We start from the raw sequence: 20,240 nt of genomic DNA, 5'->3' as shown, positions 1-20,240 counted from the left end.
GGTTTGTGAAGCTGTAAGCAGGAAAGGAGGGATAGCAAATTTCCGATGGTAAAGGGGTCTTGAACCAGCCTTAGAGGTCTCTAAAAATTACATTATAGCCCTTCAGAGGAAGGCATTCACCACTACAAACTGGAGGAAGAGCAGAGACATCCCTGGGTTCAACATTCTGGGCTTGGAAAGGTTGGTGCCCTCTGAAAGCAGCAGGGAGCAGGTAGGGATGTCTTTGAGCAAAGAGGGCACCACTACTGTATTTCACAAGGACGTCTGTGTCTGTGAGAAAAAGGGGAAAGAGACCCAAATAACAGCTTCATAATCATGTTTCTACTTTATTTTAAAATAAATTGCACATATGAGACTAATTCTCAGACTAGAGTCACTGATTCTTCAGTGAGTGGAAAATCCCTCTGTAATCTCAAAGGGGAATCTTGCAGGGAAGCTGTATCCCACCCACCAGGCCAGCATGGCCCTAAATACCAGGCTCCATCTTCCCTACTAAAGGAAATGACACAGCTCCTGTCCCTGAGGACATGCCATCATTGTCTGCAAGCATGAATAACCTTTTCCCTCACCTCTGCAGCTCCTTGCCCTGCAGGGACAAGGATGATGGCTGAGGCAAGAGGAAAGCCAGGCAGAACCAGGAGGACAGCCTGGGCTCAGCCTAGAAAGGAGGTCACTGCTGCCCACTGTGCAGGAGATGCTGGAACAAGGAGCCATCTTTCTGGCTTAGGCGGGCGGGTGAATCCAGCTCTGCCACTCTCCCTGCTTGCATCACCAGCACACGGTCTGAGTCCAAGATGGTGTTCAGCCTGTGGACAACAAATGCCAGGACACACATTGCTAGATCTGAGGAGGAACCCTGCATACTGCTTCCCTTGCTGTTGAGGGGTGACCCAAGCTACGCCCAGCATCAGAATCTGTGGTGCGTCTCAGGGGCACACTGTATTCTAGATCCCCAGAAAGCCTCTGCACACTGCTGAAATGCAACACCTCTGAGGAGGGCACAGTGATGCCTCTCTGTTGCTGGGCATGACAGGGCACCAGAACTGCAGAGGGAAGCTCTGGGGAACAAGATCTTAGGGCACATCTGATTCTGGAGTTGCAAAAGATGTCTCTGTTCCCACAGGAGACTTACTGAGTGGCTTCTCCTGTAACGAGTCACTTCTTTCCAAGTCCTAGGTTTCACCCATTTCATGAATGGTTGACCCAAAGCTGAATGGCAGGGAAACATGATGGGTACAAAACCCCTTCACCACCTCCCTCTCCTCATTGCTCTCCCCATCTCCCTTCATCCTGGTGGAAGAAGGGCTGGGGCTATCTTCAACCCAGACTCACTGCCTTGCTTTCTGCTACTCTTTCCTCTGCCAGTTCTCTTTAATTACCACTTCACCAGAGGTGGACTCCACCTACCTAACCCAAACACACACACCTCAGCCCATGATCCACTAACCTTTCTACTATATTTATGCACAACACCCCTAGTGTAGGAAGCATGTTCCCTTCACACCCCTCCTGCCTCCCTCCTATCTGATGCATTTAACCAGACCCACTCAACTGACTTGCCAGGCCCAGCCCACCCTGCCTGTCATCCATCACTCCCACTTCTGTGCAGCAAGATGACAGCCCCTGCCACCTGCTCATTTGATTTTTATTTTTGTGGTAAACTTTTGCTTTGAAAACACCCTCCATACAACTGCATACAATTCTCCTCCACTTGGCATGAGTAAAAGCACCTGGGGCAGAGAGTACTGCCTAATGCTGACCTATCCCTTCTCATATCCACAGTATTCATGTTTCGCCCTCCTCCCACTGCCTACAACCATCTACTGCCCCTCCTCTTACACTAAATCTCTCAACTGTGAGGCAAGCAATGTTGCCCTGTCTGACCTGGGCAGTATCTAGCTTCCCAGCATCAGGTGCAGGCTGGGATCAATGCTCAGGTTTTTGGAAAAGAGAACTATCCAGTGCTCTGCTTCCCCTAGCCAGGAGCTGGCTTGCAGCCCTCCGTTGCCGGCTGTCCTGCAGTGCCCTCTGCTGAGTGCACGCACACACACCTGCTCCTCCCCGCTGTCCTTCCTGTAGAATAGTTCTTCATTGCTCCTTGTTCTAACTTGACAGAACTAGAAGGTCGATTCACTCCCCCCAGCCCCAGCAGACTGTGCCCAGAAGATCACCTGCCATACAATGCAGCGTTTTGCCCTTTGCCATCCCCCAGTTTCTGGATGCAACACTTTTCACATCCAGATGTTCTCAGACCCCAGGGGCTAATAAAGGAGAAAAGGCAAATAGACAACGTCCAGCTTTTTGCTCTTGAAAAGCCCTATCACAGTGATCTCCCTGCTCAGCTCAAGGGCCAGGCATAGAAGGCACAGCTGACACTCCCTGTGAGGCAGAATTTAGGCACAGAGTGCTGCTCCCTCCCTACCTGTGAGCAATAGTCAGAACAGTTTTGTCAGCGAAGCGGTGGCGGATGGTCTGCTGCAGCAGCTGGTCTGTCTGCTGATCCACACTGGCTGTGGCCTCATCAATGCACAGCACCTGCCAGGAACAGAGAGTGAAGGAAGCTCCCAGGCACCACAGAGGATCCCAATCCCTTAACAGTGACAGCCTGAGAAGGTAGCACAGGATGTCCGTTCCCATCACACCTCCAACACTGGAGCACTCTGCTGTCCCCACAGAGCCATCAGCAGCTTGTCCTCCCACTCTCTCCAATGGAGGCAGGGTACTTACCTTGGCCTGTGTCAGGAGGGCTCTTGCCAGACACACCAGCTGCCTCTGTCCCACAGAGAGACTCTTTCCCCTCTCTCCCAGCTGGCTGTCCAATCCACCTGCAGGGGTCAAGCTCAGCAGTCACCCCACCAGGCTCTATGCAAGGCACCGAATGGCTCTGGGTCTGGGTTTTCCCAGTAACACTCAGAATCCCAATCCTCCTCAGGCCCAGGCTTCAGGAACTGGAACCTTTACACTTGGACACAAGTAACATCTGGCAAGGAGATGTCACACTTCCCTAGAACTATGGGCTGGCTTATCTCTCAGATTCTGCTCTAACATCTGCTAAGGCCTCGTCACATCAGCAAGATCCTGCCACCTAATCCATCACATGCCACTCCCTTGCCACTAAATCTAAGGGAATGCCACTGGGTCTCACTAACCTGTTCTCACTCTGGTCCCTGTGAGGCCTCACCTAACCAATTCCCTACTGCATCCACCTGGCCCCTTTTCCTCACCTCCCTGACCAAGCTGAGACCTTCTCCGCTTTTCCAGTACCAGGGCTCACCAGCTGCTTCTCACTGAGTTCAGACTCACCCATCTGAGTAACAGCATCCCACAGGTGGCACTGCTCTAGCACCTCGTGGAGCTCAGCATCTGTCCGTTTCCCTTGGGGATCCAGGTTCTCACGGATTGAGCCACTGAACAAAAATGGATCCTGGGGGATTATGGCCAGCCTGGATCTGCAAGCAAATGAGAGCTGAGGGCTCATGCAGTAAATTCTATAGAAAAGACCCATTTTTTTATTATATTTTTTTCTCCCCTGGGCTGTCTGAATTACTGGGACAGAGACATGGGTGACAGTCAGCCTGGTTTCTTTAGCACAGCTGTACAACAAACAACACAGCAACTTCTCAGAAGCTGCTACAATCAGACAAAAGGGTGTCACAACAGTCCTTTCTTCCTCACTCTTCCCTTTGGCATCAAGCCACTGACAGCTCTCAGCCCACAGACCCCTCAAGCTACCCTCTACTCTGCTCAGCCCTCTGTACCTCAGATCCTCCAAGCCCACCAGCTGGCTGTCAATACCATCCAGGAGAATCCGGCCTGATTTCAGCTCCAGCATACGGAAAATGGCCAGGAAAAGGGTGGATTTTCCAGATCCTGTGCGACCCACAATCCCCACCTTCTCTCCAGGGTAAACAGTGAAGGTCACACCATCAAGTGCATTGGGCAGGCCTGCTTGGTAGGCTAGGACTGCCTGCTGGAACTCCACAAGCCCCTGGCTTGGCCAGTCATCAGCAACCTAAAAGAGATACCAGGGTGACACTGTGACTGTGATCTGCTGTCATCTTCATCCTCACCTCCCCACAGGCCAAGCCCCATCCATCCCTTCGGTTGCTTCCGAGCAGACACTAGCACCATGTCCGCTCCTCTCACAGGCCTGTTTTTCTCTCACAGCCTGGATATAGCACTTGATCTGCTCTCCTACCTCCTCCCATTCATGCCAGCCTTTGCTAATGCCTGCCATCACTAACTCCTGCCAGACATTCATCCCCCCAGGGGACACACTGGAAAAGAATGAGCAAATAAGGTGGTTTCTGTGGGTAAGGGCCCTCCACTCATTGACTGGAACCTTCTGATCTCTCCAAGAGGCAAGTGCAAGGCATAAAGCCAGAAGATGGACCAGTCCCTGAGAGCATAAGTATCTTTTACCTCAACCACTTTATGCTGGGGCTCCATGGGGATATCTGTCGTGTATTCCTCTGTCCGCTCCACGCTCACCATCATGGTCTCTGTTACAGTGAAGCTGGAAATGAGACCTGAGAGCAGGTTTGTGACAGACAGGGCATATGAGAGTGCCAGGCCCACAAGTCCTGCAAGGACAAAAGCAAAAGCAAGAATGTTACTAGCAGGGAAGAAGCTGGGATCTTGGTGGCAGGACAGAAAAAAACAAAGGAGAAGTCAGCCCTGGAGTCTGGGATCCCACTCAAGGATGGGGACACAAAGAGGAAGGACAGGAGCTGAATGAAGCACTGCAGTGTGGGTGAGTTGTAGAGGGACAGGGAGGAGAAGCTCTGGATCTCTACCCTATTGTAGGAAGATGGACAGCTCTGGACTTGAAGAGGAGGAAATCCAGGGACACACTCTAGGAGTGGGCATAGAACAATCCTCAGCAACCTACCTGGATTTCCCAGTTGCTTCTGATGCTGAACGATGGCAATTCCTGCAATAGCAGTAATCACAGCAACCCCAATCATCTGCAAGCGGATGTCCAGCCACTGCATTGCTGTGTTGCTGGCAAAGAGGCAGCGCTGGTTCCGCTCCAGGCGCAGCTGATTCTCTAGCTCAAACCTGGCAGGCACACAACAGCACCACTTGACCTCCATTTCTGCCTCCTCCCTGCCCCAGACCAGGGACGTTCCTGCCACCTGATAGCCAGCCCCTCATCAAGACAGCCCTGGTCTGTAAAGCCAAGGATCTGGCGCTCCGGGTGCTCTTTCTTTCCACTCACCTTTGTGTAGCCCGCATGGCTCTGATGCTGCTCAGTCCTGAGAGGGTCTCTGAGAAGTGAGTGTAAATGGGGGACAGAGTGATGCTGCAAAAGCGCTTGAGCTCCCGGGATGTGCGCCGGTAATAGCGCTGGATGGAGAAGTAGAGAGCAGACAGAGGGAGTAAGACCAGACCAATCCAAGGGAGGCCATAGATGATTATCACCAGCATGCCCAGGAGCCCATAGACGTTGGCCAGAAAGATGTTGAGCATAAATGGCAGAGTGTCATCCACACAGTACAGGTCTGAGGAGAAGCGGTTCAGGATCCGGCCTGTTGGTGTCGTATCAAAGAAGGTGACTGTGGCCTGGCAAGAAGGAATCCAGAATCAGTCAGCTACAGTGAGATCCAGCCACAGAACAGTGCCCGGGAAGCAGATCAAGACACAAATAGGTGGATACCACAGTCCCCTTCCTTTCCTCAGCTAAAGAAATCCCAGCATTCCCTCACAGCCAAACAGCTCTTGCTATCCGTGTGGTAAAAGGATGAGGTCCTTCTGTGGCAAACAGCAGGCAAAAGTCACTCAGATCCCATATTGGCCTACCAGTAGCCAGTGAGGTAACCCTGTAAGCCTAGCCTCTAATCCTGTCTTCCAATTTTCCTAACTCTAGCCTGAGGACCCAAAGAAGCCCAAATCCTAAAGGAAGTTAACTGACACATGCCAGCATCACCCCTAAATCTTGCTTAAATACTCCTTCTAATCTCATCTGAAACTGATCTTGTTATCCTGCAAAAGCTACTTTGATTCAACTCACCCTCATCATGGCTATATATCTAAGCTTAATAAGTGAAGAGATGCAGATAGCAGCTATAAAACACCCCTCCATTGTATGGAACATGCCTTACAGGACATATTTTGAACCCCAGCTCCTTGGGCTTGTGCGCTGGCTGTGGTGCAGCCCTTTTGGGACATAGTCCTATGGGGGGAGCTCATCACCTAATACCAGCAGAAGCCCTGCTCCACTTCCTAAACACACCCAGCTATGAGAAAAACATCAAGGCAAGGCAGGCCCCAGCTTGCCCTGGACTTTCTGACCATTACCTTCAGAGCCCTCTGGAGCAGTCGACTGTGAATGACAGTGGCAGCACGGAGAGCACCATAAGCAAAGAGGAAGGCCCGAAGAAGAGTGAGGAGGGAGTTGGCGCCTGCAATACTCCCATAAACCACCAAGTAGAAATTCACATCGAGTGTGCCATTGGGAGGGTCTGGAGTGGTGTCCAGAGTTTGAACGGGGGAGCTGGAACACAGAAGAAAGAAGATTATCAATGTGCCAAGGTAAATGCACAGGCAGGGCATGAGAACCCAGAAGCAAACTCAAGGGGAAAGCAGGATACTTCCATCTGAATCTCCAAGGCGGGACCACACCTTTGGCATGCTGGGACAAACACTCATTATGCAGCCAAGGGTTTCCCATCAGCCCCAGGCAGAAACCCTTTGGTCAGAGATTTTGATTTTCTTTGGCAAAGCAGCCACACAGATACCCTGCAGTAGAGCAGTTAGTTTATCCCTGCTTTAGCAAGGATCTTCACAGGAAATGCACTTAAGGGGAAAATGGGAGTGTTTCCAACCTCCTCTGGCATCTCCTGACCAGATTCACTTACACAAGCCCAACAATAGGGAAGAGAAGCAACTCTGGGGAAGTCGGGGAAGCTGAGCAGACCATCACTGAGGTATTTTCTGTCTGAGGTAAGCTGGAGATCCAGTATGACAGCCACCAATCTGCAATATTTCTGGATGCTACAGAGAAAGACAGACTGCATAAAGAGAGTTTCAGACTCCTGATCAGCAAATATGAAGCAGAAAGGTGGAGGGGAAGCTGCTGGACAACACCTGGTTTTGTCTCACTGCACAGTCTAGTATTCCCCTGCATTTATTCTACACTGCAGGAACCAGAGAACAGCCTTGATCTGCAGCAGCAATAAGGCACTGCTAGAAGAGCAGACCTGCAACTGCAGCAGTGAGACAAGAGAACCTGTTCCTTCGTCTGCCCCCTCCCAAATGTGCTACTTTAGTTTGGAGAAGAGAAAAGGGGCCTTCGTGCTGCAGAGAGCAATTAAATCTCTGGCCTCCTTTTCTTCCCTGGACTCCACAAAATCAGGGAATGAGAGGAGAGGAATGTGAAGAGAGATGCGCTGATGGGCCACTGTCTCACCTTGCATGAGGAGCAGCGAGAAGAGGATGGATAATGCCAAGCAGCTGCCCACTGCCACCCAGTATGCCTTGTAGACCTGAAAAGCCACTGCCCCTTCTTTCTTCTCTTCTTCCTTGTGGATGAGATAGTTGTTCTGGGTTGATTCTTCTTCCTCTGCCTCTATGGCTTCTTTTTGGCCCTGTTCATCAGGGGCTGTGGGGATGGAGGCAAAAGGAAAGGTCAGTGTGACAGTAAGTTCCTCCTGCAGCTGCACTTTGCTGTAACAAAGCAAGTCTAGGCTGTAAGGCAGACTTTTTTTCCCTCCTCTCTCCCCTTTCATGACAGGTGCACCAGTCCTGGCAGACCTTCATCCAAAGCTGGACCACAAGTGACAGAGCGGATTCCAAAACCACTCCAAGCCAACACCCAGTGACACATGGGCCTCTTCTCCCTCTCTGCACACACTATCCACAGACCAGCACTGCCACAGCACAGCTCTGCTCTAAGGCAAGCAGCCATCAGGTAAAAGTTCTGCCTGGGTGCTCAGCTGAACTGTGCTGCCCCAGCCACCCTTAAGCTTGCCAGGTATAGACCTTTATCTTTCTGCCTCTTGTCCACATCCTTGATCTTGGGGAAGGCTTCCACAAGTGGCAGGATATCAGCTGGTGTGCCTGTGAAGAGAGACATGCAAATGCTTTGGATTCTGCAAGGAACAGATGCCAGCTACTCACTGTCTCTTGCTATAGAATGGCCCAGTTCTTTCATAACACTCCTTATTTTCTCTCACAGAACCTGCACCCCTGAATGCCCTGCTCCATACCACCTGCTATGATCTCCTGCATTACCAGGTTCCCATCTGTAGGGCTGTCCTGTTTTATCTATGCACCCACACACTCCCTTGCATACAAACTATGTCCACACACAGTGTCCTGAAGTTCTTTATCACTGGGTTCCCCACTAATTAATCCTACTTCCTTACATTTGTCTTTGCTTAAGCTGTTCCAAGATTGGCACACTGGCACAAATGAATGACTAAGAAGACAACCAGTGTACCTGTTTTAACTATCCTGCCATTGTCTATCAACACCAAGGCATCAGCCTTCTCCAAAAACTCGGTCCTGTGGGTGCAAAGGATCCTGGTCTTGTGTTTGAGAACTCCAAGAATGCATTTCTGCATAAGATGGTTGGCTACATCTGCATCAACAGCAGCCAGGGGATCATCAAGGAGGTAAAGCTCTTTCTCCTGAGAGGAAGACAAAAGACAAGGATACAGCTGCCAGCCCTGAGGGAGCAAGAAGTGCTTGCAAATGCAAGTGTCTCTATGTTGCTCACTGCCAGCACCTTTAGGCCAGTGGTTCTCTGCTGCCAGAGAACACTGTACAGCTGGGTGCTTCCAGCTTCTTTACATCTGACTTGGCAATGGGCACAATCTGCCACAGTGTGTCTGCTTTGCTCTTTACCTGGTAAATGGCTCTGGCAAGGGCTATTCGGGCCTTCTGTCCCCCACTGAGTGTCACACCATTTTCACCCACCTCTGTAAGGTCACCTGCTGGTAAAATCTGAAACATTCAAGACAATCCATTTAGAAGGGACAGAAACTACTGGGACCCAAAGACAGGACACTGAGGTCCCTCTCCTGCCTCTGGTAGGAATTCCTTGGGGTGCACATCTTACCAAAAAGTAAACAAAGCAAGAGTCTATAGGCTAGTTTTGTAGACAATTAAAAAGCTTGACATCTATGCAACTATACTCTCTTACATTCCAGATTAGGGTAGACACATCTGAACTAAGCATCAAAAACAACCTCTGGTATAACTCTGAAATTGCATTCAGGAATTTTCTGGGACACTAAAAGCTGTGCATGCACCAAAATCATGCCAGGGCCCATCCAAACAGTTTAGCAGTAAAAACTGGTTTCAGCTGCTGGCGACTGTTTCCTCATGATTTGGTGGCACAGGTATAGTCTATTGTTTCTCAGATAAATATCTTGCCTTCACAGAGCAGTCATAACTCTTGCCAAAGCAAACAGGAGCTCCTAGTCCTTGGCACTTCAGAGTATCAGAGATTAGGTTATAAACTGGAAGAAGAAGGCTACCATCCTACCATATATAACAGCCTGGTTTACTAATACAGCCATAAGACTCAAACCTAGCATATGTGTAATACTGGTGGGAGGACCACAGACTCAGCCCTTGCGGATCCCAGGGAAGTTCCTTCCAATACAAAAAAGTATCAGCTGCTGCTAGGTTCTGCCTGAAAAACCCGGCAGTCATCAGCTCTCCAAGAATAATACCTCCTTTCCCCAGGATCAAAAGCTTTTGCCTCATCAGAAGAAGAAATACCCTGAAGTGCTACCAGAGTGATTTCATACTTTAAAGAACCACAGGGCAATGTATGATCTGGCATTGGTAATCAGATTAATGCACTGTGACTGCAACACTGGAAAAGCAGACTAGAGCCTGAGAGAATGAGAACTGCTTCCAGAGAGGCTCAAGCTGGATGCAAAAGCTGCCCAAGAAGGCCCAGGCATGTTTACAGTTTAGGCACTCACATTCAGGTCCTCAGAGAGAGCACAGGCCTCCACCACCTCCTCATACAGCCTGGCATCATATTCACGTCCAAAAAGGATGTTCTCACGGACAGTGGTAAACTGTATCCAAGGCTCCTGGGTGGCCAGACCAAATCCTTGCTCCAGGTCACAAACATGCATTCGTCCACCTTGTCTGCAAGCACACCAGAAGTGAATGGAAAGGGCAACAAAGGAGAGCTGTTGGCAGATCACAGCAGCCTACACATAAGGATAGCACTGGAAAGTCCCTGCCTGCTGTAGCATGGAAGGACTGTGGCAAGGAGAAGTCTTCAGGATACTTACTTAATGAGCTCTCCAGTGATGGCTGCAAGCAGAGAGCTTTTGCCAGAGCCAACCTTCCCAACAACCCCGAGGAGCATCCCCTGAAAAGGGAATTGAAGCAACATAATGTGCTAGGTAGCACATCCAGATTTCCTGAGCCACACATAGCCTGTAAGAAAGCTGACGGCTGTCTTAAACTAGGCCTGTCTCACAGCTTCAGCAGCAGAGATGGGTACAGATTATCAGGTAAACCTGAAAATGCAGGACATGGGTCTACAAGGAGTGTTAACTCGAGTCCAGCTGTGTTCCATGCCTAGTCTCCTCCTGCAGTAGTGGTGGAAAAGCAGAGGGAGCTGGTTCATCTCCTGTCTCTAAGCCAGGCCTGTATCTCCTCCAGAATTCTTCAGCTCTGAGAGATGTGGTGTATGTCTTGTGCCTCTTGACCATGGTTTGTAAGGCAAGGGAAACATGCCACCCCCACCCCATTATTTGGTTTCTCCAGTGTCATTCTTCTCTGTTAACTCCTGCATCCTTGCTCACCTTTCTCACTGACAGGTTCTCAATGTACAGTTGCAGGGTGCCTGTGGGTAAGGGCTGCATGGTGCTTTCCTCCACAACTGGTGTCCATGAGAATGCTGCACATTGCAGCTCTACAGCAGTATCAGTACCCGGGCTATCTGCAAGAGAAAAGCAGCACAGCACAGCACAGCACTACTATGAGAAAGCCAGAAAATGAAAGGCACCTGGTGCCTTCACTCTGTCTCGAGACAACTGAATATCTTGAAACACGGGATGACAGCCCACTGCCCTCCAGTACTCCCCCTGGGACTCATGCCTCAGCTCTCTGCTGCCAATGCCCCACACCCAGGGTCCCAAGCCCAGCAGCATCCTTCCCCATTACCTAGGGCATAATAAGTTTCCAGGTCCTGGTCTGCGAGTTCAAGAAAACGCTGAATTCGATCCAGTGAAACTTTGGCTTCCAAAGTCCCGTTCAACACCCATGGGAAGTTGTTGAGGGGAAGAATGAGCATTCCTACAAGGGCCAGTGCTGTGAACACCTGCATGGGAAAGGAAACACCCATGAATTAAAAGCAATAACTCCCTTGTATCTCATAGCCTCCAAACAGTTTCACCAGTGAGAGCCTGAAGAACTGTGGGGAGACACAGGCTGGGTTTATTTCCCATACAAGTTGCCTCAGCACTGCAGCCACACTGCAGATTACCCTCTGCATGAGGTAAGGTTAAAGCAATCCCTACTATCTACTCACCTTTGTGGCAGTGAGCTGGTGACCCAAAAGGACATAAGTGATGAAGATGGTAATGGAGACAACAACAGGCAATGCTGCCCACAAATACACACACGCAGCATCCAAGTACTTGATGGCTCGTAGCTTCTGCAGCTCTTTAGCCCGGCAGGCATTTATCCTGGTGCTGAAGTGCTTCTCCCAGGTGTAAAACTTGATCACACGAATGCCACGTAGGAACTCTGTCATTAGCTGCAGGCAAAGAGGAAAAGCACATAGAGGAACCTGTGGCTGCCTAATGCACAAAATGCCAGCTAGATCTGGGCTGGGGCCAGGTTTGCAGTTGCCTCCTACTATGGGTCAGGCTAGAGAGATGAGTGACCATTTACTGCTAACAAAGACAAACTCAAGTGGCAGCTACTGGGAACTCTGCTCTCATTCCACCAGCTTCCTCAGCCACCTGTGCTGTGTACAGCTTCGGAAAAGGCAAAATACTACATTACTTCCCAACTGAAGGATGTACAAAACAGGTGACAAGATGGACAGAATTACTTGGCTCCAGCCTGGATGCCATTTACTTACTTTGACCTAACAGCACTTTGAGATACTAAAACCTGACTCTCAGGCCCAGTGCTGCCATGACACAGAGCCCAGCTGGCTCACATCCAGCAGCTCAGGTGTCTTTGCAGCATACTGTCCTCTCAATCCTGCTCTTAGGTCAGTATGTGCAGAGCAAGCTGTGCCTGATATGAAAGAAAACTAACAAGAGTTTACTCAGCAAATCAGTCTTACAATAGCTGGAGAAAGTCCATCATACCCCATACAATTAGATGCACTGTTGGGAAAATATAATTTTTAAAGCTCTCAACAGTTCTGCCATGGAGTTGATGCTTGTTTCATGCTTCCAAAACATGATGGCAATGGCGAGTTAAAGTGCTGTCCTCTCACACCAGAGATATAAGGCTAAAAGGTGGGAATCAAATGCTTGGCATGTGGTGAGGAGAAATATGGCACTACAAATATGCAAAAAGCAGTGGAAAAGATGACTGAGGGTGCCAAGCTTGGAGTGATACAAATCCACTATGTCTGCGATTGTTGCCTTTGTCCAGACTGCAAGCTACCTGACCACTGATGGCAGCAGCAGGATGGAAGTACCTCTAGATGAAGCAACTGGGAGTCTCAACTTAATTACTACACACAGAAAAGAAACCTTCAAGGGAACCTGTATCAGCCCAGAGGGCAAGACAAGCATTAGAAGCTCACCATCTCATGGGTGGTGAAACTGCATCACCTTGATTGAAGCACTTTTGAACCAAGTGTGTTCATGTGTGTACATGTGCCCATTCCAGCATTTTACCAACAGCTGTGATTCAATCTGCTTTGGATCATGAGAAGCCACAATCATGACCATGGCAGCCGAAAAGCCAACACTCTAAGGCCACATGGGGAGAAAATAGAGCAACAAACTCAGAGTCACCAGCTGCCCCTCACCTTGACCCGTGCGTCCTTGTGTTTCAGCATCTCCTTGTTGTTCACCATGATGCAGCTAGCTATGACCTTGTTGATGGGCACAAGCAGTAGTGCCAGGCCAAAGACTCCCACAAAGGCGATCCCCACTTGCTGGTAGAGGAGGTAGAGGGTAATGGCAAATTGGAAAGGCAGGCTCCACACCTCGTGGAAGCTGCTGAAGAAGTTGAGCAACCTACTGGTGTCCGTGCTCATGAAGTTGACAATTTCCCCCACAGTGAAGGAGGAAAGGCTTGTGCTGCTAACACGCAGAGCTTTGCGGTAGATGGCAGAGATGACGGTGGCCCGCACCATCAGCATCACCTTGTACAGCTCATAGCTGAACTGGTTCCTCAAGACAGCACCCAGGAAGGAGCCAGCAAAGAGCCCAAGGGCATAGAGCACCCCATGGCTCAGGGGCTCCTGCCGTGACTCCATGAAGCTCACCAGCAGGTTCAGAAGCAGGGGACCCGAGAAATTCAGCAGGTTGCCAGCCAGCTTCAGAAATCCAAGGGAGTAGAAACGAAGCCCAAAGGCTGTGTGAAGGACTGAGAAGAGTCTGACAGCCTCCTGCGCACGGTGAGAGCTGCCTGGGGCATGGCTACTCCCATCATCTCCAGCAATGATTGGGCTAGTAAGAGACACTGTCTCCTCCTCTACTTGACGCAGAGCTGCAGCCTTCTGCCAGCAGGAGTAGAACAAGTCACAGACTCTGGTGGCTTGGAGCTGTCGAGGAAGCACAAAGACATCCTGTGGCTGGTTCAGCTTCCACTGATAGCCACGTTTCATAAGTGGGTTCATCCAAAGATAAAAGAAGCGTGAGAGCCAACTCTCACCATCTTCTGCCACTCCCAGCTGATCAGGAACTGGGATCTCTGGCTCTGAGATGGGTTGGTCTTCTTGCCAGGAGCGGTTGATGGAGAAGTCTTGCCTGCTAGTGGTGGGTAAGAGGTAGCCAATGGCATAGACAAGCAGAGAGGCCAGCTGGAGGCAGAGAATGATGAACCTGCAGGAGGCAGCAGGGTGGGCAGGGGACCAAGCTGCCCCGCTTCGGTAGTACCACACCAGAGTGATGATGGAGGAAGGTAGGGGTAAAAGAGTGAGGAGAGCCAGGGCTGCAGGACCCCTGGTAGATCTGCGAATGGACCTGAAGAGCACGAGAAGAGCGAGGCCGTGTGTGAGCCATGCCAGGGCAGCAGTGCCATTGGCCAGCACTTCCAGGTACACAGGGCTCAGCTCCTGCTGAGAAATGGTGGCTGGGATGGTGTCAGCAAGGAACAGGCCAGAAAGTATGAGGGAGGAGGCAATTCTGCATACCCAGCCTGGCCTGCAAGGCACCCCAGAGCCAGATCTAGAGAAGGAAAGAACAGAAAAAAATTTACAGTTGAAATTCCACCACTCTTCAGACAGTACTTTCCTTTTTTCCCCATCTCTTTACCTCCTCTATCTGTTCACTCTTATTTAACCTCCTAGACTCACGTTCATAGATCTGTAACTCTTTAGACTGTAGGCATTGCTAAACTAGATCAGGCCAATAGAGCTCAGTATCTGATCAATACCAGAGATTCAGACAGTACCAAAAAATAGCATTTCTCTTTACAAATTTGATTGCAAACTGTGGTATGTTGTGGTCAAGTCAGACTCCAATCCTTGAGGGTTAAAAAAAAAAAAAGTGTATTTAACCTTTCAAACAGAAATTCTGTGTAATCAAATTCTCTGTGTCACACCTCTGATCCTTGATGTCTTCTACATTTGTGACTATTTGTCTAAAAGAAATATTTTTATCGGTATTGGTTTCAGTGATACAGGGTATGTAAAGCACACAATCTATTGTCCAACAATGCATTTCACAAATGATTCACTATCATTTGTGGCCTTTCAGTATCAGTGAACATTGCCATGTTTATGAATTTCAGAAGAGGGTAAATAAACAACTTTTTGTTTCTCTGAACCTTTTACTACTGTATACCCATCTTTTGTGCTACCTTGGATTTACATCCTCTCCCAGAAGATTCCCAGTCCCAGCCCCCACTCACTGAAATTCTTTCAAATTATTCTGTGATTTTAAGCTCACCTCCCTCTGTGTTCTTTCTGGATTCCTTTCTGCAGTGGAGGCACAAAAGCTGTACACTGTACTCTTAACTGAATTAGGACAGATGCTGACATATATAATAGCATCATAATATTGTGTTATTCTCTAATGATGTCTTTAGCACATTATAGGGAGATCTCATTTCCAGCCTTTCCACCCCACCTTCAGTCCTGCATAACAATCAAGACCTAGACAGGTTAGTCATCATACCTTGGAGTGCCAAGGAAGCAGGCACTGACCACTGCAAGCACCACATGAGGAATCACATTTAATAACAGCTGATTAAAGCAATGGCCAATGCTGCCATGAACCCACACAGGGAGGGGATCTTCTGGGCTGGTGCCACACAACCCAGCCAGGATGTTCTCCATCCTTCACTGGGAATTCAGTGTGAGAGACAGGAGGCCCTAGGGTAAAGAGAAAGAACAGCACGAAGTACAAAGTGAAAAAAAAGAAAAAAGAGCCCCAGTTCAAAGAGGCCCGTGATAAGAAATGGACAAGGGGCTAGAAGCAGCTTCCTGGGTCACACTTCAGGCCCTGCTCTTGCACATTTGCTATCCCAACATATACTTTATAAAATGATCAAGCTCCAGTTTATAACAAATTATGTTGTTTGTCCACATGCATCACCCCGGGACCTCAATGCCCTGGGAATTTGAAGCCTTCTGCTTGTTTGCAGGCAGATTTTTTTCCCCTTGGCCTGCTCTAGGTGCCTGCTAGCACCAGGAAGCACTTACCTTTCTATTGATTGCTCTGAGAAATACTTCGAAGCCGCTTAAAGAATAATCTACCAATTATATTTCCATATTCTCACAAATCAAGTCTCACAAGGGTGTTCCGTGTCACCGTGTCACACTGAACACCCCCCAGAAGGCAGGGAGGACGCTGGTGTCCCCCGGTGTCCCCGGAAGAGCAGGAGGCACCTCCAAGCTACACGGGGCAGGGAAACCACCTGAACCCCGCCCTTGCCCCGGCTTTACAGCGAGTTCTGTTCGCACCCGCTAGAGCCACGGGCTCGGCACGCTGGAACGGGGCGCTCTAACACCGAGCTCCGGTGACCGGGCCCTGCCATAGCGGCCCTCCCGCCTTACGCCGGTACAGACCCCGATGCGGGGAAAGCCGGGGTCAAAGCCCCGCTTGGGGCCCTCCTCGCTGGGCCAAGGGACAGGTGGAGCCTCCGGCACGTGGCTCCTCGTGCAGCGGGCAGGACCCCGGGGGCCCCCACGATCACCCCCCCCGGAGCCCCGCAGAGCGGTGCCGCCACCCCCACCACCGCTCCCACGCCAGCCCACGCTCCCGCTCCACGACCAACTTTGACCCCCGCCTCCCGCCGTACCTCGGCTGGCCCCGCCCCGCTCTCGTGCTCACCGCCGGGAGAGAAGCGAGCGGGAGGCCGCCGCGTGCGCCCCCCGGGGAGCGGGAGGAGCCGCTGCAGCCCGGGCAGGGCGAGCACCGGGGGGAGACGCTGCGGGGCCGAGCGGCAGACGGCGGGATGAGAGCGTGAGTCAAACCGGGCGATCCGGACTAGGGAGGCTGCTCGGAGGCGGGAGCGCCAGGCCCCGGAGGCGGCCGAAGCCCCAGGCCTGGCTGCGGCGCCTCAGGCTGCACGGGAGGTGATGCCCGAGGGCCCCGCGGCTCCGGAAGGAGCTGTCATCGCTTCCCCAGCGGCTCCACCTCGACCGCCTTCCAAGCGCCGCAGCCCAGCGGATGGCGAACCGCAGGGAGTCAGGGATTCGGGTGAAAGCAGGAGGCCGAAATGAGGAGAAGCAAATGAAATGAACACGTGCAGTTCGTTCAGATTTACCTTGTTAAAAGCAAACTGAAAAACAGTCCCCCGTCATGAACAAATGTGATTTTTCCCAAAATCTATCCACTTTATTATTCTTGTTGATCTTATTTCTCCTTCCCCTTCTGCTCCTATCGTATCTGGCCCCCCGGGCATGTTTTTACACCCACACACACACCACAGCCTGGCAGCCTTTAAGTCAAACAGCACAGGCATATTTAAACACCAGAAGCGTGCATAAATAAACCTAGGTTTTTCCACAGTGTAAACACACCTGGGCAAGCAGCATCCCCACTCACTTCTTCCTACAAGCACACATTGCACTCTGGGAAGGTGAGTAAACCCCTCAACTTTCAGCTGAGGAATGAACATCAGGGGAGAACCTGAGAGGACATCCAGCCTCACCCCTCTCACCAAAATGACTGACAGGTGTTCAACTGGTACTGGTGATTTTACAGCAGGCACTCTGGATACTTTCCCAAATCCTCCCTCAGTACTTCCGCTTGCCAGGGAAAATTAGCATCCCCCTGACAGATAATTCATCACAGGTAGCAAACTTGACTTTCAGAACACAGCTCACCAGGGATGCAATAAGCATTCTCTGAGCTTAAGAGTGTTATCAGTGTGGTGATAAGGAAGGAAAGTATCAGTAACATTCCTGCCCAAGAGAACAGCTCTCTGGCTTAGACAGTGTGAAACAGCTGAGATAACAGCAAGAGCACCCTCTAACCAAAGTTTCCTTGAAAGGAGGAGAGTGCAGTGTTCCTTCCTAAACATACACACATACCACCCTTGTTTGGTTGGCTCTGAGGGTTCTGATTTCTCACAGCCCTCAAAGTCATCCTTGCCTGCATGTCAGAGTTGCATGGCTGCCTTTTCATGACCAAGCTACCTACTGACACTGTACACTGTGTGTATTTGGCCAGTCTGCTTTCTCCCATTGGTCATACAAAAGTTTCTAGGATAAACTTCCCCGTAGAGTTTTTTAATGCTCTAAATTGATATACTCATGGCAAGGAAGAGCAATCTGGCAAAGAGAAACCATCCCCCGCCTTCTTTTATGAGTTTCTTTTGTAACAGATTACTTAATACCCCTCCCAGGACTGGGAGAGAGGGAATGAGTGTAGGCTGCATGCCCATTCCACATCCCAGATAAAAGTAAATATTGAGCTGAAAGAGAAACCAGCCTACACAAGCCTTGAATTCAGAAATATCAACCTTGTAATTACACATGTAGCATCTCTGAAAGTAACTGTCTGTCTGGATGCATTTTCTGTTCTCCCAGCCAAGGCTCTGCTATCAGCTGAACCATCCTCAGGTTCCATGACATCATGACCACGAAAGGCTCCATTACTTGGCTCTGAAGACACAGCACAGATATTTAGTCCAGTTTGCCAAAGGAAAAAACAATGCCAAGTTCAGAAGACAGAAGACTACCTTCCATTGCACCTTCTCATCAGAACACTTGCTTTGTCATACACACACAGAAATTGTCTTTGTTCTTACAAGCAGCCTAGCCAGTTAGCATTAGAAGGAGTGCTGCATGCCACTGGGTCTAGTCTTGACCAGAAATAAAAAGGTAAAAAATTAAATCTTATCTTTTTCTCTGTTACTGTACTGCTTTTTAATCTAATGGTCCACCCAGAATTAACTTCAATTCTGGTTTCTGTTTACTTGCTCATGAGCTACTGCTAAGTTTTCTTATTCTGTTCTTTTCTCTCTGAATGTCATTTGCTTCCCTGTCTTCCTCATTTGAGACCTACTGAGAACTAAACACCTTATTACCTCAACAGTGCCCTCAGCATCCACTTAGCTAAAATTCCTTCAAGCAGCAGCTAATTGCAAGTTCAAAGATGAGCTCTGGAATTCCAGAGGCATTTGTGAGCTGAACGTGTAGCAGGATAGACTGACTGGCACTTCCTCCACCCATTGAATATTTGTACTATCAACTGCAGAATTACAAAAAAACTCTGCAAAGCAGGCTACAATCTTGCCTGACTTTTTCAGTCCCCAAGACAAACTGCCACTTACCTTGCAAAGACATGAAAACTCTAAATTCACTCTGGACCACATCAGGCCCAAATTTCAGTATTAATTGTATTAATAATTTAACTGAATCCTACTATGGGTGCTGAGTCCCTTTAGAAATGTCACTCAGTAAGGTATGTGACTGAAAGATGACACTATAGCTGAGTTTATGAATTGTAAAGTGGATGCTCAGTAAGATGACAGGGTGCTACAAGATGCTAGTGAGCACCAGTCAGTTAAGTATTCTCTAACAAATGGCATTTTTCTCTTCTGAACTCTCTTAACAACACAAGGCATGTGTTGTTTGTTTTCTTTTTATCATTCTTCCCTTGGGCTGTTTACTTACTCGTGTATAGATGGAAGTTCTAATGAACTTTCCAATGATTTACTGGTATTTGGATTCCTTCACCTTCCAAATGCTACTGAAAGTTACTAGAAACCACTAGGACATCTCCTGTACGCCTCTTTTGGATACAAGGAAAAAAAAGATTTAAAAAGTTGAAAGCTTTTAGTTATTATGGATATGTGGATAACTTCATATAAAACTTTGACAGAAAAAAAAAAGCTGGGTTTCTTGGGTTTGTGGCTTCTTACTCCTGACTGTTGTGAAACCAAACTGTGGTTTAAAACCATTCTTACAACTGCTCTAAAGAAACGAGCAGTATGGAAGAGATGTCCAAAACAAGACCATTTTATCCTTCTTGCTAGGCTGTTTTTACTTACTTCAGCTGGTGAAACTGGGCTCTTGACTCAGATGCCTGACACTAATATATGAAAATGTGGTTTTTCCTTTTAATGAAGAAACAGAACACGTCTGAGATAATAGTATGTTCCTCATGACATACTTGGATGTGATCTACAGTACAAAACCAAAGGGAACACATCAGTTTTGCACCTGTAATCAAGCACAACTCTGCATGCTCTCTGAGTGCCACCAGGTCTACTGCTTAGCATAGTTACATGGAACAGGTTGCATATCCACTGCCTCCACAGTCATCATGTTTTACTGCCACCAGAAAATCTCCAGTCTGCTGAGCATATTCAAAGATGAAACTCTTGTCCCAGGACACCTGTAATTGAGTTAAGGTCACTGATGAACATTATCAACCTTAGAAGGAGGAAGAAGGGAGAATAATGGGAAATGAGAGTCTTTACATAGCTCATGCTTATTTTGATGACTGGCATAACCAAGTGTATTTCCTGAGCCTGGGTAGTGGTGCACTCACTCAGAAAATGTCAAGGTGGGGCAGTTAGCTATAATTGTACCCAACCACTCCCAGCAGAAATACTTCATTACCGTATCAGATGGACACCCACCCACCCATCAAGCCTGCTGCTCTTTC

The 20,240-nt window shown here is 49.2% G+C and overlaps 1 protein-coding gene and 1 long non-coding RNA gene across 6 annotated transcripts; one reads left to right on the top strand and one right to left on the bottom strand.

Annotated features, from left to right (window-relative positions):
- Nucleotides 1-337: 337 nt before the first annotated feature.
- Nucleotides 338-16,509, bottom strand: ABCC10 (ATP binding cassette subfamily C member 10). 5 transcript variants are annotated; one of them, XR_011724947.1, is made up of 23 exons: nt 15,821-16,300; nt 15,294-15,490; nt 12,977-14,342; nt 11,510-11,737; nt 11,143-11,299; nt 10,782-10,918; nt 10,263-10,342; nt 9,942-10,113; nt 8,851-8,949; nt 8,444-8,633; nt 7,984-8,061; nt 7,412-7,603; nt 6,861-6,996; nt 6,301-6,496; nt 5,222-5,565; nt 4,892-5,061; nt 4,423-4,583; nt 3,759-4,012; nt 3,304-3,449; nt 2,728-2,825; nt 2,423-2,535; nt 570-806; nt 338-492 (listed from the first exon to the last, which is right to left on the bottom strand). XR_011724947.1 is itself a non-coding variant. In XM_071739237.1 (23 exons), exons 2-22 carry the CDS (start codon nt 15,452-15,454, stop codon nt 1,173-1,175), a joined length of 4,515 nt encoding a protein of 1,504 aa, XP_071595338.1. In that variant the 5' UTR covers nt 15,455-15,490; nt 15,821-16,300; the 3' UTR covers nt 667-806; nt 1,133-1,172. The 5 variants fall into 5 exon arrangements, 3 of the variants coding, with proteins under 3 accessions (XP_071595337.1, XP_071595336.1, XP_071595338.1); XR_011724948.1 differs by having other exon boundaries at nt 338-489; XM_071739237.1 differs by lacking the exon at nt 338-492 and adding an exon at nt 1,133-1,209 and having other exon boundaries at nt 667-806.
- Nucleotides 16,451-18,481, top strand: LOC139794099 (uncharacterized). The gene is made up of 3 exons (XR_011724950.1): nt 16,451-16,583; nt 17,133-17,202; nt 18,155-18,481. It is a non-coding gene; the product is annotated as an uncharacterized lncRNA (long non-coding RNA).
- Nucleotides 18,482-20,240: the final 1,759 nt, after the last annotated feature.

This window comes from Heliangelus exortis, chromosome 3 (genome assembly GCF_036169615.1).
Source record: "Heliangelus exortis chromosome 3, bHelExo1.hap1, whole genome shotgun sequence".
Taxonomy (NCBI): Eukaryota; Metazoa; Chordata; class Aves; order Apodiformes; family Trochilidae; genus Heliangelus; species Heliangelus exortis.
This window is presented reverse-complemented; position numbering and strand designations above follow the sequence as displayed.

Coding starts and splice junctions, on each gene's coding strand:
- ABCC10 (XM_071739236.1), bottom strand. CDS start 15,454: ATGGAGAACATCCTGGCTGGGTTGTGTGGCACCAGCCCAGAAGATCCC. Junction 8,950..9,941: donor CTCTCTCTGAGGACCTGAAT/GTGAGTGCCTAA, acceptor TGAATGTTTCAG/ATTTTACCAGCAGGTGACCT. Junction 5,566..6,300: donor TGCTCCAGAGGGCTCTGAAG/GTAATGGTCAGA, acceptor CCTTCTTGCCAG/GCCACAGTCACCTTCTTTGA.